General features: G+C 34.1%; 1 protein-coding gene across 1 annotated transcript in view; it reads left to right on the top strand.

Annotated features, from left to right (window-relative positions):
* Positions 1 to 16,057, top strand: part of l(1)G0196 (inositol hexakisphosphate and diphosphoinositol-pentakisphosphate kinase) — an 832,616-nt gene that overhangs the window by 21,931 nt on the left and 794,628 nt on the right. The window contains exon 2 of the mRNA XM_090381508.1: positions 1,077 to 1,207. Within this exon, the coding sequence (XP_090237634.1) occupies positions 1,077 to 1,207 (131 nt within the window). The remainder of the gene's footprint in view (positions 1 to 1,076; positions 1,208 to 16,057) is intronic.

Here is a 16,057-nt window from a genome sequence, read left to right as displayed (position 1 = left end):
GTGTTGTACTTTGTTAAAGTTATTACTATTACGACCATCTCAGAGATATAGTATCTTACAGTAGTTAACTCTTGGTTATAAAGATTGGTGGTTTTGTATGTCCAAGGTAATGGGTAAAAATAATCAGTGTGTTAAAGCTTTGGACATGTATCAATAAGTAAAATGAATCACTGAAAGCAGCAATGTTATACCCTGCATCGACATATTTTGATCAGTGTCACTTTGATGTGGCCATTTAACTTTCCCCTCCCCCATCAAGAGATTGTACTGTTTCCCCAAAGTAGTGTAGTTCATTCCAAGTGACTTTTTTTTTTTATGAAAACCTCCAAACACAAAAGGTATTAGAACCTATAGTACTTAGTATCATGCATGGATTTGTCATTAGAAACTTGGGGAGTCTGAGAGGCCTCTAATGATAAACAACTGTTTGCCATTATTCAGCCATATGTGATTTCTTCATTGAAAATATTTGATGTTTAACTGATAATAAATGAATAAGCAGCCAAATTGCTGGTGAAACTCAAAATTCTGCTAGTTGTAACTACAAAACCTTATAAACCTGAAAACACTGAGTTTTAACTCCTGCTACATTTTTGAAGACCATCTATGGCCCCAGTAGTAATAAAGTGAACAAATCATCAACTATAGGATGATTATGCAATATTCCAACAGAACATTAAATTAACATTAAAAAAGAGAAAAATGAGCAAAAAAAAACCTGTCATTTAAATATAGTTAATAATGGAAACAATAATTAACACAAGCATGTAGATATAACTACAGAAAATAGCCATAGTGACATTGTCAGCTGTTTCCAATGTTGATGAAATGATTGTACTAAATGGAGGATGAAGTGTAGACAGATTTTTGTGTATCTAAGATAATGATCACTATGGTCAAACATTTTGGGTGTGTTGCATGTAGAATGAGTGAAACGAATCAACAGAAATAGCATTTTAAAGAGCACAGACCAGTAGGAACTTTCATTGGAATTAGATAATAAAGACTTATTGCAAAAAATTTCTATTTCATGAAATCAAATTAAGTAAACATTAATTGTAATTTCTTTATTTTAGGGCTACAGCAAAGCAAAAATACATCCATGTCTTATACAGAGTTGGAGCAGGGATATCAGGGTCTGAAACAATCCCGTCCATTTTTTTATATAGGTGAAGATGAGAATCACTTTTCATTTAGGCCAGACAAGGTAGTTCTTTAAAAATAGTTTTCTTTAATTAATGTTCCATATTTAGGAATGAAGGTGTTGAAGTTCAATTATTTTATGTTGGCATGTAAATTAAGAAGGCAAGACTTTTTTGATGATTACACACATTTAATGTATATAAGTGAGAATATTAGAAGTAAACATTGGCTTGGAATTCATGCATGTGACTGAACAACTTAAAGAAGCAGGCTTTTGCTGCCATGAAACTTGCAAATTTTTTTTCATTAATGAGAATGTTTTAGTAATCCTTAGTCCTGTATAAACTGATTAAATTTCGGATTACACAGGAAATATTTTTATTCTAAGTATATCACATGAGAACTGTGTTTAGGGATATAAATATATTCTTCCACAAATGCATAAACAGGTTTTTCTTATATCAAGTATAAATTAAAAAATAAATCCTGTTAACTCTCCTTATTATATCCACATGCTATTTCCTTTATGTTGATAATTTCTGATTGTTCACATGATTGAAAAGTAATTCAGTTCTCAGTATCAAATATCAAGATCGACACTATCCTTATGTTTAAAAGCATCTATATATGGAATATTTATGTAAAAAATTTTACTACAGTGTAGGGGTTGGCAGTAATGTTATTGCTGCTGTTCCATAGTGGGCCTATATGGTTCACTCCTTTCCTTCTAATGTTTGTGTATTAATAAGGCTAAATGCATTAAGGAAGAAAATGTTTTCTGCATCAGCCAAAAAATGAGAAAATAAAAAAAATTAAAAAATAATAATATAAAATAAAAGAGAATATTTATACCAATCCCATTCCCAAAAGGTAACCATCCAATTCTGCTTTGAATTTAGCCAGACTCGCCACCCATGCCAATATGGGAGACAATTTATTCCTGTGTTTCATGAGATTCAGCCTTCTTTTATTCGGTGAGATTTTATTTGTGCCCCTGGTTCTTATCTTACCTGTTAGGGAGAGCCAAGGATGGAGAGCATAAAACTGACTGCGCAAATATACAATCCAAATTTTATTTAAAAATTGTGAATAAATAAAAGTTGAAAAATGAATTACTTAAATCAAACTTCTAGTATAATACTATAATAATTAATGATAAACACCAACCAAGAAATTAACTGAAAATTTACTATAAAATAAAATAAAATCAAATAATATACAGTGAATATAATGAAAATAAAATAAAATACAATAAAGATTAAAATATAGTTACAATATAGTTATATTATAGTTAAAAGCAGTAAAATTATCTAAAATAAACTAGGTTAAAAGCGATAAAACAATGAAACCTGGAGCTTTCAGAGACTGCTGTCTCCTTCTTCAACAGCATACTACTAGTGCTAAGACACATCCTTAAGTAGCAGGTCCATGGCACTCATGCACGTAGTCATCAGACACATGATCTACATTCTCCATGCACGTATCGGAAACGGAAGTGGCTCGGGAGCGTGTCAAACAGAACCGGTCATCCCTTCTGAGGACAACTGCCTCACAGGGGGTGTAAACGGGTCCCCCTGTCCCTATTAATAGTATTGTGACTGGATGAACCAATTCGCAAGCTCTCGAGCCACTTGCGTTCCCAAAATCCATGGGCGCGGTCAGTAATGACCGCGTCTTCAGGGGAGATTCGATGTTGCTTTTCCCAGAAATGCTCTGCCACAGCAGACCTCGCATAGTTAGCAGTCTTGATAGTGGTCGTGTGTTCCCCCAGACGGTCCTTTAAACGATGCCCCGTTTCCCCCACACAATCCGGGCACTTAATCTCGTAGACCACATTGCTAGTATGGTCCTGGGCTACGGGATCTTTAGCTTGAGATATCACTGTGGGCAACCTCCGACCCAGAAGTTGCACACAACGGGTCTGGCACTCCCGCAGTGCCCGTACAATGCGTTCTGAAAGGCCCGGATAGTAAGGAATGTATGCAGTAGCCACAGGGGCAGGCGACTCCCTATGATTGGACTCAGCCCTATAAATATATTTGTCCAAGACCCTCTGGGGGTATCCACATTTCCTGAGGTCTGCCGTGACTCTGCAAATTTCCATTTCCTTTTCTTCCTATAGGGCTGAGTCCAATCGTAGGGAGTCGCCTGCCCCTGTGGCTACTGCATACATTCCTTACTATCCGGGCCTTTCAGAACGCATTGTACGGGCACTGTGGGAGTGCCAGACCCGCTGTGTGCAACTTCTGGGTCGGAGGTTGCACACAGTGATATCTCAAGTTAAAGATCCCGTAGCCCAGGACCATACTAGCAATGTGGTCTACGAGATTAAGTGCCCGGATTGTGAGGAGTGTTATGTGGGGGAAACGGGGCGTCGTTTAAAGGACCGTCTGCTGTGGCAGAGCATTTCTGGGAAAAGCAGCATCGAATCTCCCCTGAAGATGCGGTCATTACTGACCGCGCCCATGGATTTTGGGAATGCAAGTGGCTCGAGAGCTTGCGAATCGGTTCATCCAGTCACAGTACTATTAATAGGGACATGGGGACCCGTTTACACCCCCTGTTTGAGGCAGTTGTCCTCAGAAGGGATGACCGGTTCTGTTTCACACGCTCCCGAGCCACTTCCGTTTCCGATACGTGCATGGAGAATGTAGATCATGTGTTTGATGACTACGTGCATGAGTGCCATGGACCTGCTACTTAAGGATGTGTCTTAGCACTAGTAGTATGCTGTTGAAGAAGGAGACGGCAGTCTCTGAAAGCTCAAGGTTTCATTGTTTTATCGCTTTTAACCCAGTTTATTTTAGATAATTTTACTGCTTTTAACTATATTTTAACTATATTGTAACTATATTTTAATCTTTATTGTATTTTATTTTATTTTCATTACATTCACTGTATATTATTTTATTTTATAGTAAATTTTCAGTTTAATTTCTTGGCTGGTGTTTATCATTAATTATTATAGTATGGAATTTCCCAGCCCCATAGGCCTGTTTGAAGATTCTAGTATAATGTTTTACAAAATAATACAAATAATGCTGTTTTTTATTATAAGAACTTTTATCATAAATGAAGTATACAGTGGATCCACACTTTACGATATTAATCGATTCCATTGTATCATGAAAATATCGTAATGTGAACCCAATAACACATTGTTTTTTGGTATTTCATTTCAAGACCTTGGAAGTTGACATTTTCGCTATATAACTAAGCTGTTTATCTCTCTAAAAGGTCATTTTTATAATGGAAATTGTATTAATTTTATAGTCAAATAAGCACAACACAAAAATCCCTTCAACCAGAGGATGCAAAAACAAAACACGCCGGCAAGTTTACAAATGCTGCTAGTGGCTGAGAGGAAGGACCACGCGGTCTGGTTGGAGACAGTCATAAGCCCATTGTAAAGTGAAATAAGTAGGCACCTGTTTACATGATCACTGGTTAGAAGAATCAGCGCTTAGTGCTTTATAGAATCAAATTTCAAAAAAAACAATTCAAATCATTAAAATGCACTACACTTTCATCGTTATCATATGTTCGGTTATAAGAATCAATTTTGAACACCTTTGTGATATTTTTCTAAAGCACATTACAGAGTTCACTACCATATAACAATAAAAACAATTTGCAGTTTCTAGTTTATTGGGCTATTAGGCTTTTCTGCAATCTATTATAAACGGGTAGTAAACTCGATCTTATTTCATTTGCCATAATACCGATAGCTGGAATTCTGTGGGTTTTTACATTAGTATGGTGAACTGTGTTTCCCCTGCATTGAAATCTTCAACCATATAGGAAACATAAATTTTCAGAATCTTCTCTTCTCTTCTCTTCATTCCTATTTTTTAAGCTTCATAAACTTGTTACTCTGTATCTCACTTGTGCAATTTGTGTGGGCTGTGCTCTTTGTTATTGATTACTTATCTTTTTTACCGTTTTAAATTTTGCAACCCAAAAAAATCAGTGAACAGAAATATCAGTTAGTTAGTATGTATATATTACAGTATTGATTAAGCCATGTACGTAAGCATAAATTTGTTTTTATTTTGCTAACTTGTAGAAAATATTCTTCATGTATCGGCGCCTCCGTAGCCAGGTGGGCAGGAGCAGCAGTGTGTAGCACACGCTTCTTGATTAGACTGGGGTTTGAGCCCGTGACCACCAAAAACGGAGGATGCTGAAAGGTTAGGGAATGACCACCGCACATCCCCGGAGCAATATGGCCTTAGTTGCTAATGCTCCTAAAAACCAAAACATCTTAATGTATCATTTAATTTTGTTAATTGGTAAGGTAAGGAAGTGTAAATTTGTGCTTTATATCTTTACTTTTATAGCCTGTGGATAATATTCCTCCTATTTTCCCTTATTAGAATCTCCATTTAATAGAATTAAAATTAAATTGACAAACGTGATCACAAACATGACCGAGAGGTAATAAACGGAATTTATTATTTATCACCAGCGCTTACTACATATCATATAGTGAATGGTATTTTGTTATGGAGAGTCCATCGTAAAGTGATTTTGATCGTACAGTGAACCAATTGTAAAGCTGGGGTCCACTGTACACTGTACCACAATTAATTTTACAGGAAGTGCATTTTATAGAATCGGCATACTAAAAAAAGGCTAAAAATGTCATTAGAATCGAAACACAATGATATTATGTAAAACATTGCATACTTCTTATAGGTAGTTAAAATTATGATCGAAAAATATTTTTTTTCAAAGTATATAATAAACTTAAAAGTTGAAAATTTTAAATGTATATTTATACAGTAGAGCATCAATAATTTGAACTGATTGGTACCGGGGTTAGTTTGGACTTCTGGCTTGTTTGGATTTTCGAACTTTTCAAAAGTACTGTTTTGGAGACTAAAAAAAAAAAAGGTTTAGTAAGTTTAGAAATACCCAAACTAAGTTGTATTTACGTATTTTTATTCATAAGTAACAAAAAATTGGAACTTTCAGCTACAATGACGTGTGTGTATAGGCCTTTAAATGAAAATAATTATTTATTTTTTGCTACACGATTTTTGAACTTCCTTTCTTTGCTGCCAGATATGTCACTCTTTTCAGCAAGAATAGTTGAGTTGACAGCATTCAGTTTGTTTGTTGATTTTCATGTATCATTTAATTTTGTTTTAATTGGTAAGATAATAAAAGTTTAAATTTGTGCTTTATATCTTCATTTTTATAGTTTGTGGATAATATTCCTCCAATTTTTGCACATTAGAATTGCCATTTAATAGAATCAAAATTCAATTCACAAATGTGATCACAATAACTGGCACTTATTGTAATTATTTTATGGCACCAACATAAAAAATAAATAAATGCTGGCTCTTTCGGATTATTGATGATTGGATTTTCGACACTACTGTAATTATAAATGTAAATTAGTGATAATACAAAATTTTCTGTAGTAAAGAACTTTTTTTTTTTGATACATCGTAGAGGATAGTGTCGTGATCTATATCACGGACAATGTCTTTTTTAACTGATATCAGGACAAATACCTCTAAATGGTATGAATTTAAGGTGCTTCTTAACCTATTCTTGATGAATTTTAAACTTATCACAGCTGTATTGTTGCATTTGGAGTTTACATGCCTTTTCTTGTCATATTCCATCTAATTTCACTAATTTCTGTTATGATTCAATCCATGTATTTTTCTAGTTAGCATTGTGCTTCAAATGTTCCAGTGTTCTCTGCTTCCTGAGCTTTTGCTTAATGAAAGTTTTGCTGCCTAGTACACTAGTCCATTTCTTATTTTTTCTCCAGTAATTTATTTCATTTTCTCTATTAAATTCTGAGTTTACACTTCCAGGATTTCTTCTAGCTTATTCCTCTGTACTTATCTGTTTTACTTATGGCAGACTTTATTATTTTATTTTCAATTCTATGTTAATTATATTAACCTTTGCAAACTACCATCTTTCAGGTTTTGCTGCTTGCATTGCTTGATTAATTTTATTACCACTGGCATAATGCTCTTCTAGTCTGTTCCAATCTTAACGCATGATCCTGCCCCAGTATCTCACACACACACACACACACACACACACACACACACACACACACACACACACACATACATACAGAGCTTTCAAAATTTCATATTTTTGGTTCTTCTTGCTTATAAATTTTAATCATTTTAACATCATTAATAATAAATTTAGTTATAAATTTTAATCATAATTTTAAATTTAGTCATAAATTTTAATATTTTAGTCAATGTAGATTCTGATATTTACTGTATGTAGCTTGAAACAGAATTAGAATATATTTTATCCTCACCAGAGGTGCTATTTGTAGGTATTTATATTTGGGTCCATACGTATTTCAGTTTTAATGATTTTGTATGTTTTGCTGGTCAGGAATGTATTTACTTCCTGATTGTCATAGTGTAGGGACTACAGCTGCTCATCTCAGTCCCTTGCTAGGTTGAGAGGTTACTGAAACAGTACATTCTTCTTTCATCTGTCGCACTTCCTTATAGCTTTCACGTGAAGAGAGATGGAGTGCCAGTCATTGAATTGTTGAGCAGTTGTTTGCTGCTTCTTTTTTATGCTCAGTATTTAAATAATTTATCTTCTTTTGAGCTGATTATATAAGTTTTAGTTTACATGGCATTGTGCACTCGACATAACACGCTTGAAGAGAGAGATAGAATGACGTGATATTAGCATTAGTTGAGACATATGATGCAAGAAAGCAAGCTTATACAGCATCAGTCAAAAAAAAAAAAAAAAAAACTCTTCCCATTTCACCCATCCAAGTTGCTCCAAATGTTTGTTTAGTTCAGCAATTAACTACCCACTGGCTAAAGTGGCTAAAGGCAAATTTCTGTACATCTGTTCTACAACTCTTTCCCCAATTTGAATCTATGCCCCCTCAGGTTCTTAATCTGAACAAGTGGAAGTATCTTACTAGCATTGAGCCTGCTCAAACCATTCAACGCCTTATACACTTCAATCACATCACCTCGTGCCGACTGGGCTAGCTGGGTGGGTAAAGTGCCTGCTTGGCAACCCAAAGGTTGTGGGTTCGAATACCGCCTCGGGCTTGGATCAAAGTACTGCAAAAACCTTGGGAGGTGCATTATGGCCACAGAAGCTGATGCGCCAACAACTACCCAAAAAAAAAAAAAAACATCACCTCGCAGGTGCCTAGTCTCCACATGCTACAACTTGCAGAACTTAAGCCTGCCTTGGTAAGAGCACCGCTTTGTTCCTCTCACAAATCTTGTTGCCCTTCTCTGTACTCATTCTAGTAACTCTGCATCCTTCCTAAGTAAATATGTGATTTGGACTTGCTTGGAAAATCCAAAAGCTCTTCACTTTCAGAGACAGTTAGCTAAGCAGTTAATTGCAAGAGGTGAAGTGAGATTTATGCTTTTCTGAAATTCCAAACATTGCTACCACCCTTCAGATGTGCACATCAAAAAAGTCACATGAGCAGCAAGTTGGTCTATTTTCATTCACAATTTAGTTTTTTTTGGAATAAAAGGACTAAAAATATTATTAAATTGTATATTTTGTAGTGCTATCCATTAGTTTTGTGTTATCAGGGACACAATTACAATTTTAATTTTTTTTTTTAAATTCCACTGATGCTACAGAGTACCAACAATGACAGCCATCTTTGTGAGTGAAAACGTATTATGCAAGTGGCGTGTAGAATACTTTGTACACCGTGTATATCTTTTTTGATAAAAAGAAAGGATAAAGTAAATTAGAATAAGATGATTGTTCTTTATTTTAACATTATTTTGATTTTTCAATTAAAAAATAAATAAATTTAGTCTGTTTGAATCAAATCTCATGAGTGGATGTGTTATCATATTTTATTATATAGTATCGGTGTAAATACACCAAAGTTAACCCATAAATTTGAACTACATAAGTAGTGTAGAAGGCATCATTTTAATTGTATCTCATTGTGGTTGCCTTCACAACAAGATAGTGATATTGCACTACTTCAAATAAATAACGCTTCTCTAGTAAAGAAGACTACTGTTATTTATTTTCAGAGGATACCACTACGCAGACTATCGTTTCGAAGCTATTGGGCTTCATCATCAGTGGGTGGGCAGGTACCCTGGTAATGCAACATGCCATCACAGTTGCGAAGTTCCAAAATATGAGAGATGCCAAAGGGTGTTGGTAAAAATGTAATTAGAAAACCAAGTGCACAAGGCATAATTCTTATGGGTTTTGTAATTAACTATATAGTATCGGTGTAAATACACCATAGTTAACCCATAAATTTGAACTACGTAAGTAGTGTAGAAGGCATCGTTTTAATTGTATCTCATATTGTGGTTGCTTTCACAACGAGATAGCGGTATTGCACTACTTCAAATAAGATACAATTAAAACGATGCCTTCTACACTACTTATGTAGTTCAAATTTATGGGTTAACTATGGTTTATTTACACCAATGCTATATAGTTAATTACCAAAACCCATAAGAATTATGCCTTGTGCATTTCGTTTTCAAATATCATATTTTATGTACTAGTAGTGAGAAAACTGATGGCCAATCTTTCAAAATGGAGAGGAAAAATGTAATTACAATGTCTCAGTGGATATAAGGGACAAATAGGTGGAAAGGTTTTTATTTGTACAGAAAAAATCTTTTTTTTTTTTTTTGTGGCCAACAAAAAAGTTTAAAATATCTATAGAACCATAGCATAAAACCCAAGAATGTGAACTGTTGTAAGGTGGCCAAAGTTTTAATAAAGTCAAGAAAATTAATGATTTTGCTACTTCCATAAAACTGCGGCCATCTTACAGGTCTCACCAGGAGATACTTTGCTGCTGAGCAGCTGATTTTTAGTAATGTCTACTATTCAGTACCACTGCACAATTACAAAAATATTAATTGCATTTGGAATAAGATAGTACATGCATACATACAGGGCTGGTCCCTTTGGTGGGGGAAGAAGTTGGGTCCAATGCACCTGGGTACCCGATTGGAAACGGTGCAAATTCAAATAAAATGGCAGTCTTTCCCTCTGCACTAACAAAGGAGGATGGTATTCCTAACATTAATTCTTGTACCTGGGGTTCCTTCAGGGAACACAAAGTACAAGAATTAATTGTATCCAAGGGAACCCTGGTACATATCTTGTATGTATGCAGGGTATACATACAAGAAATGTATATATAGACTAGCCCTGCAAACTTAAATATAAGACATAAATTTCAAGTTATAATTAAAACTTTTATGGAAGGAAGAAAATCATAAATATTTTCAGACAGAGCAGTGAAGCTTATGTTGTCATTACAGTATTAGTTGTTTCATTTTACTACTGCATCATTAACTATATACAGTAAAATCTTGTTAATACAAACTCGGTTTATACAAAGTACTCGTTTGTAGAAAGCACATACCATTCCCCTGCAAAAGGATAGGCTTTTCTATGTAAATATATTCATTTATATATTTACATAGAATTCGGTTAATATGTATTACAAAGTTCTTTTTCACCCCATGAGAAATAAATATTGTCATTTTGTATGTTTAATACAAATCTTGGCAGATCCAATTATTGCCCCCGGCCACCTGGCTCCTTACTTACCAAAGGATGGCACTGACTTGTTAGAAAATAGTTTTGTGTAAACAAAAGCAGTTTATGGTAGCTACAACATCAAGCGCACTCTGAAAAACATCTTTCTGAAGGATGAGTTGTTAAATTAACAAAAGAAAAAGTTTTTCTAAGTTGTTTACATGCACTCCCTCGCTCTCCACAGGAATATGGTCAGTGCAATTGTTGCCCCAGTTCAAAGAATCTTTTGCTGTCGTATACAGCAATCTATTTTTTGTGCCATTTTATCTGAGCTGATGTCTTTTTTGGAACTTGTCTTTAAATTAATTTAAAATTTATTTATATTAAATCTTATCTGGCAGTGTTATGGCGACAAAACGTAGACTAACAGAATTAAGCTTGGAAATTAAACTAAAAATTATACAAGAGGCTGATAGGATGGAAAGAAGCAAAATGGACATTCCAGAGGAATACAACATCCCTTTATCTACAGTACTGAAAAGACTTGAAATGCGTGACACTGGAGCAGTGATGACAAACAGGAAATGAATTCATGGTGCAAAACACAAGGAGCTTGAAACAAAACTTTTTGAGTGGTACCAACAAATGCGTGCATCTAATTTGCCAATATCAGGTCCAATTTTGCAAGAAAAGGCAAATTATCTAGCTCAGCAACATGGGATTAGTGACTCCAAAGATTTAAAGACAGGAATAACTTGGTTTCGTGAAATGTTTGCAGTGAGTCTGGATTAGTCGACAAAGAAAAGGCTACAGACTGGTTGTATTCTGTACGGTCCATCCTTGAAAAATATGAGGCAAAGGATATTTTTAATCTTGATGAGACTGGTTTATTTTATAATTTTCTGCCAAACAAAACATTTGCTGTTCGAGGAGCGTCTTGTCATAAGTAAACAATGACTCACCGTTCTGTTATGCTGCAATTCAGATGGCAGTACGAAACTATGCCCACTTGTGATTGGTAAATTTCCAAGCCAAGATGTTTTAAAGCAGTTAACCAACTTCCCTGTGATCATGAAGCCAATAGAAGTGCTTGGCTTACCGTCAAAATTTTTCAGTCTTGGTTATCAAAATTGGACAGAAGAATGGCTTCAGAAAAAAAGGAACATTTTGATGATTCTAGACCATCGTACAGCACATTCTGTCGAGACACTTAAGTTGACAAATATATGGCTGTTGTTTTTAACCCCCCCAATACCACCAGTTTAATGCAAACACTGGATCAAGGCATTATTTATAACCTCAAGAGAGCATATAGAGCCCGCCTGATAAGGTACTTGATCCGCAACATAGAAGGAGGGAACAATTTGCATCCAAATTGAAATGTCTTGGATACTATCTGTAATCTTGTTATTGCTTGGGAAAGTATTACATCAAGTGTAATAATCGACTGCTTCAGAAAGAGTGGCTTTGGAGAAAAACATGGTCCAGCAGACGAATGTGATAGCATCAGTGAGGAATGGAGGAATTTGAAGGAGCATATGGATTTTGTTGGCGAATTTGAAGAGTTTGTGAAGGTGGATGATGAAGTTGCTACCACTGCAATGCCAACACCAGAAGAGCTGCTGGGTACCAAACAAAATGATGATGTTTTTGTTACCAGTGGAAGCGAAGTGAAGAAGCGTGCACACTGCCATCTAAAAAAGATTCCCAAAATGCATTGAACATAATGGAGAATGTGCTGGCCTGCAGTAACGTTGATAAAGAAACAACTATTGCATTTGATAACGTCTGTGCTGTAGTTAAAAATGCATATAGGACAAAAACTGTGCAAATAACATTGGATTCTTTCTTTAAATTAGATTAATTTATTAAAAAGTTAATGGTTTGTATGTCTCCTTTTATATTAAGATTGTAATTCTTTTTACTGTGATACTACAATTTGGATATATCAAAATGTATACTGTACAATATTTTCATTTCCGTTAATATTGCTTTTCTCTTAGTTTATCTTACAAATAAAATAAAATCTTTAAAAAATATGTTATTCCTATTACTGTATTGTTAGACTAGGCTTTTGTTTTTATTTTATTTTATTTTTATTAATTTATTTTTGATATTATTATTTATTATTATTCTTAGATATACAATATGTACCAAAAAAAAAAAAAAAACAAAAACGGTAAAATTTTTACACTTTTGGGGGGCCTCGTTATTACAAAACGTGAAAATTTAGGTCTCTTGAACTTTGTATTAACGAAATTCCACTGTATGTATTTATTCCTACTCTTTTTTTTTTTTTTTTTTCATATACAGGCATACCTCGAATAACGAATAGGATGCGTTCCACGAAATTACTTCGTTAAGCGAAACTTCGTTTTCAGAGGTAAAAATACTATGGCCAGAATAGGGATACGTTCCTACGTAAAGAAAATGAAAAGCTTTTTTTTCGAACAAAGAAAAATTTTATTAAATAAACAGTCAACTTACATACAAAGTGAAATCACATTTTAAAATATGAGTCTAAAGTTGATTGCTTATGCTTTTTTTCTCTTTCATTTAACAATTGCCTATACGGAGTTATTGCATTTAACACTGATCGCTTAACAATAAAACTTCTTCCTAAATCAGGATCATTTTCACTAAAAAAAAATTTAAAACGTTTTCAATGTCATTTAAGCACCTTTTTAAATCTTTGGTTGTTAACACTTTTTCAGCAGGAACTTCTTTAACTTCGACTTCATTATCTTTGTCTTCGTTGCTAACAAGGTTTTCTAAATCTTCCACTGAAAAACCATCATCTTCTGCATTCAATAAATTTCTAACATCCTCTTCATCGACATTTTCGAAACCTATTGATTGAGCCATCTGGATAACTTCATTTCTAATTTCTTGGATGTTATTTTCTTCTTCTAGTACAACTTCTGGCCATATTTTGTGCCAAACTCCATGTAAGCATTTCTTAGTGACTTCTTTCCAAGAACTATCAATGTTTTCAATTGCGTTTTTAATGGTGTAGTTTTTCCAAAAAGTTTTAACTGTCATTTCCTCTTTATCCTCTAGTTCAGTTAAACTGCTTAATGTTCGACGCAGATAATAAACTTTAAATGATGCTATTACTCCCTGATCCAATGGTTGAATCAGGGAAGTTGTGTTTGCTGGAAGAAACACAACTTTGACAGGAATGCATGTGTCCAACGTGTTAAGATCAGTAGGATGTCCCGGAGCATTGTCTAACAACAAAAGAGCTTTTTCTTCAAAGTTGTTTTTTTGACAATACCGTTTTACTTCAGGACAAAAGTGGTTAACAAACCAATCAGTAAATAACTCCTTGGTAACCCACGCTTTTCTATTTGCTTTCCATATTACAGGTAAATTCATTTTTATGTTACCTTTTAACGCCCTCGGATTTTCTGAATGGTAAACTAATAACAATTTTAATTTATAATCGCCAGAGGCATTTGATCCAAAGAGTAACGTTAAACGGTCTTTGGGTGCTTTGAACCCAGCAGTTGATTTTTCTTCAATAGAAATGAAGCTTTTTGTTGGTAGCCGTTTCCAGAACAAACCGCTTTCGTCAACATTGAACACCAAATTTGGTGGAAATTTTTCACGTTCAATTATTTCCTTTAGTTTTTCTGGAAACTTCTCCTGCTAATTTTACACTATGAATCCTGGCCGGTTTTTTAAATTTCTCGAACCAACCACGAGAAGCCCCAAAGGTTTCCGTAATTTCTTCAGTTTGTTTAGATTTCAGGTGATTAAACTGGAATATTTTTTATGTTAAATGGGGCTTGAAATTGCGGACTTCGTTATATCGAAGCTTCGTTATCAGAGGTAACGTTAACCGAGGTATGCCTGTATACTCATATCTCATGTGGCATGTTCTTACAACTCTGCTTCTTCCATTAACCTTGTCTTGGTGTGTTATTCTAATATTTGTATTATTTCTAGTATTGTGTATGCAATGAACTGTTTTGTTACTAAAATCATACTGTAATATTTTTTTTTATTTTTCTCTTTGATAAGTTTTTTAATGCTTTTTGATAGGTTAATTAGTTTTATAATTCTAGATTTTTGTGTATTTTGTATTATGAATAATTCATGAAGTGATCATTTTCCAGATAATTTCATCTAGTAGTTTAGTACTTAGTTGCATAACTTTAGGGTACATTAGCAGAAGACAAATCTGTTTTTCTGAATAAAATATTCATGAATTTTCTTTTCAAATGTCAGATGAATTGCATGAGACAAAACAAGATGCCTTGGCTACACTGTACTTTTGATTTTGTTTGTTGTACATCATTCTTATATATTGGCTTCTAGCCCTTTGCTGCCTAATTTTCCTTTGTTTTTGTATAGTTTCACTTTCAGTAAATCTTTGGTTTTTTTTTTAGTAAATCTTTCTTATTAGTATTTTTGCATCTCTACTGTATGAACCTTTTCCAGATGTTATTCTTTTGACTTGTTTCAGTTTACAATTTAATTTTATTTAATTTTGAATTTGATCTCATTTTAATTCTATTTTTTTTAAAAAATTACTTGTGTCAAAGATTAGGTGTGTGTAGCAACCTTAAATTCTTATATGAAATTTTTTGTTTGGTATCTTAAATATCATCTTCAACTTTTTACCTGCAGTCAGTATTTGCTGTCATCTGCTGCTGATAATTGAAACTGTGTTTTATGGCCCTTTCCTTGAAGAAAGTGCAGAAAATTGGTTTATTGAATGTGCGTCTGTAATTATTGGTATTTATTTTGTGAGGAGAAAATGGTGGAAACCTCATTCATAGCTGCCAACTCTGTGGATTTATGATGGAGAACTCATCTTTTTTATTCAGTTTGACTGCTCTGGTTTACTAGGGTTGGTATTATAGAGTTTCTCCATCTGTTTATTTATTTTTTTTTCACAAAAGAAAAAAGATGGAGAAACCTACTTTAAATGTAAATTCAGTGAATTTCTTAATTTTGTTAAAGGGTATGGCTGCAGTAAAAAACTGAGAATACCTGTTCAGTTAGGCACAATTTATTCTGCAAGTTTCATTTCCATACTTTTGTTACCTCAGGAATGACACCCTTTCTCAATTTAGAAAGCAATAATGATTAATAAAAGAACTTAGTTTATTAAATACTAATATGATTAATGATTTGTTTTCAAAGAAAATAAATTATGCATTCTCAGCTTGTAATTTGCATTGTCAAAAGCCTGGAAATACCCCAGGGGCTCATCTGGTGAGTATGGGCTAGGCACACCCAGGGTCCTCAGTTGGATATCATCATTCTTCTCTTTCATGGTGATTCCTTTCTACTTCTAACTCTCTCTCTTTCTCTCAGGGTAACTTAGAAATTTGTTTGGCTGGTGCAGCAAAAGCCTCAGGTTTCTTTGCACCATATG

This window comes from Mastigoproctus giganteus, chromosome 9, assembly GCF_048544385.1.
Source record: "Mastigoproctus giganteus isolate SK-2022 chromosome 9, ASM4854438v1, whole genome shotgun sequence".
Lineage (NCBI taxonomy): Eukaryota > Metazoa > Arthropoda > Arachnida > Uropygi > Thelyphonidae > Mastigoproctus > Mastigoproctus giganteus.
Note: the sequence above shows the minus strand (reverse complement) of the source record. Positions and strands in the feature narration are given on the sequence as shown.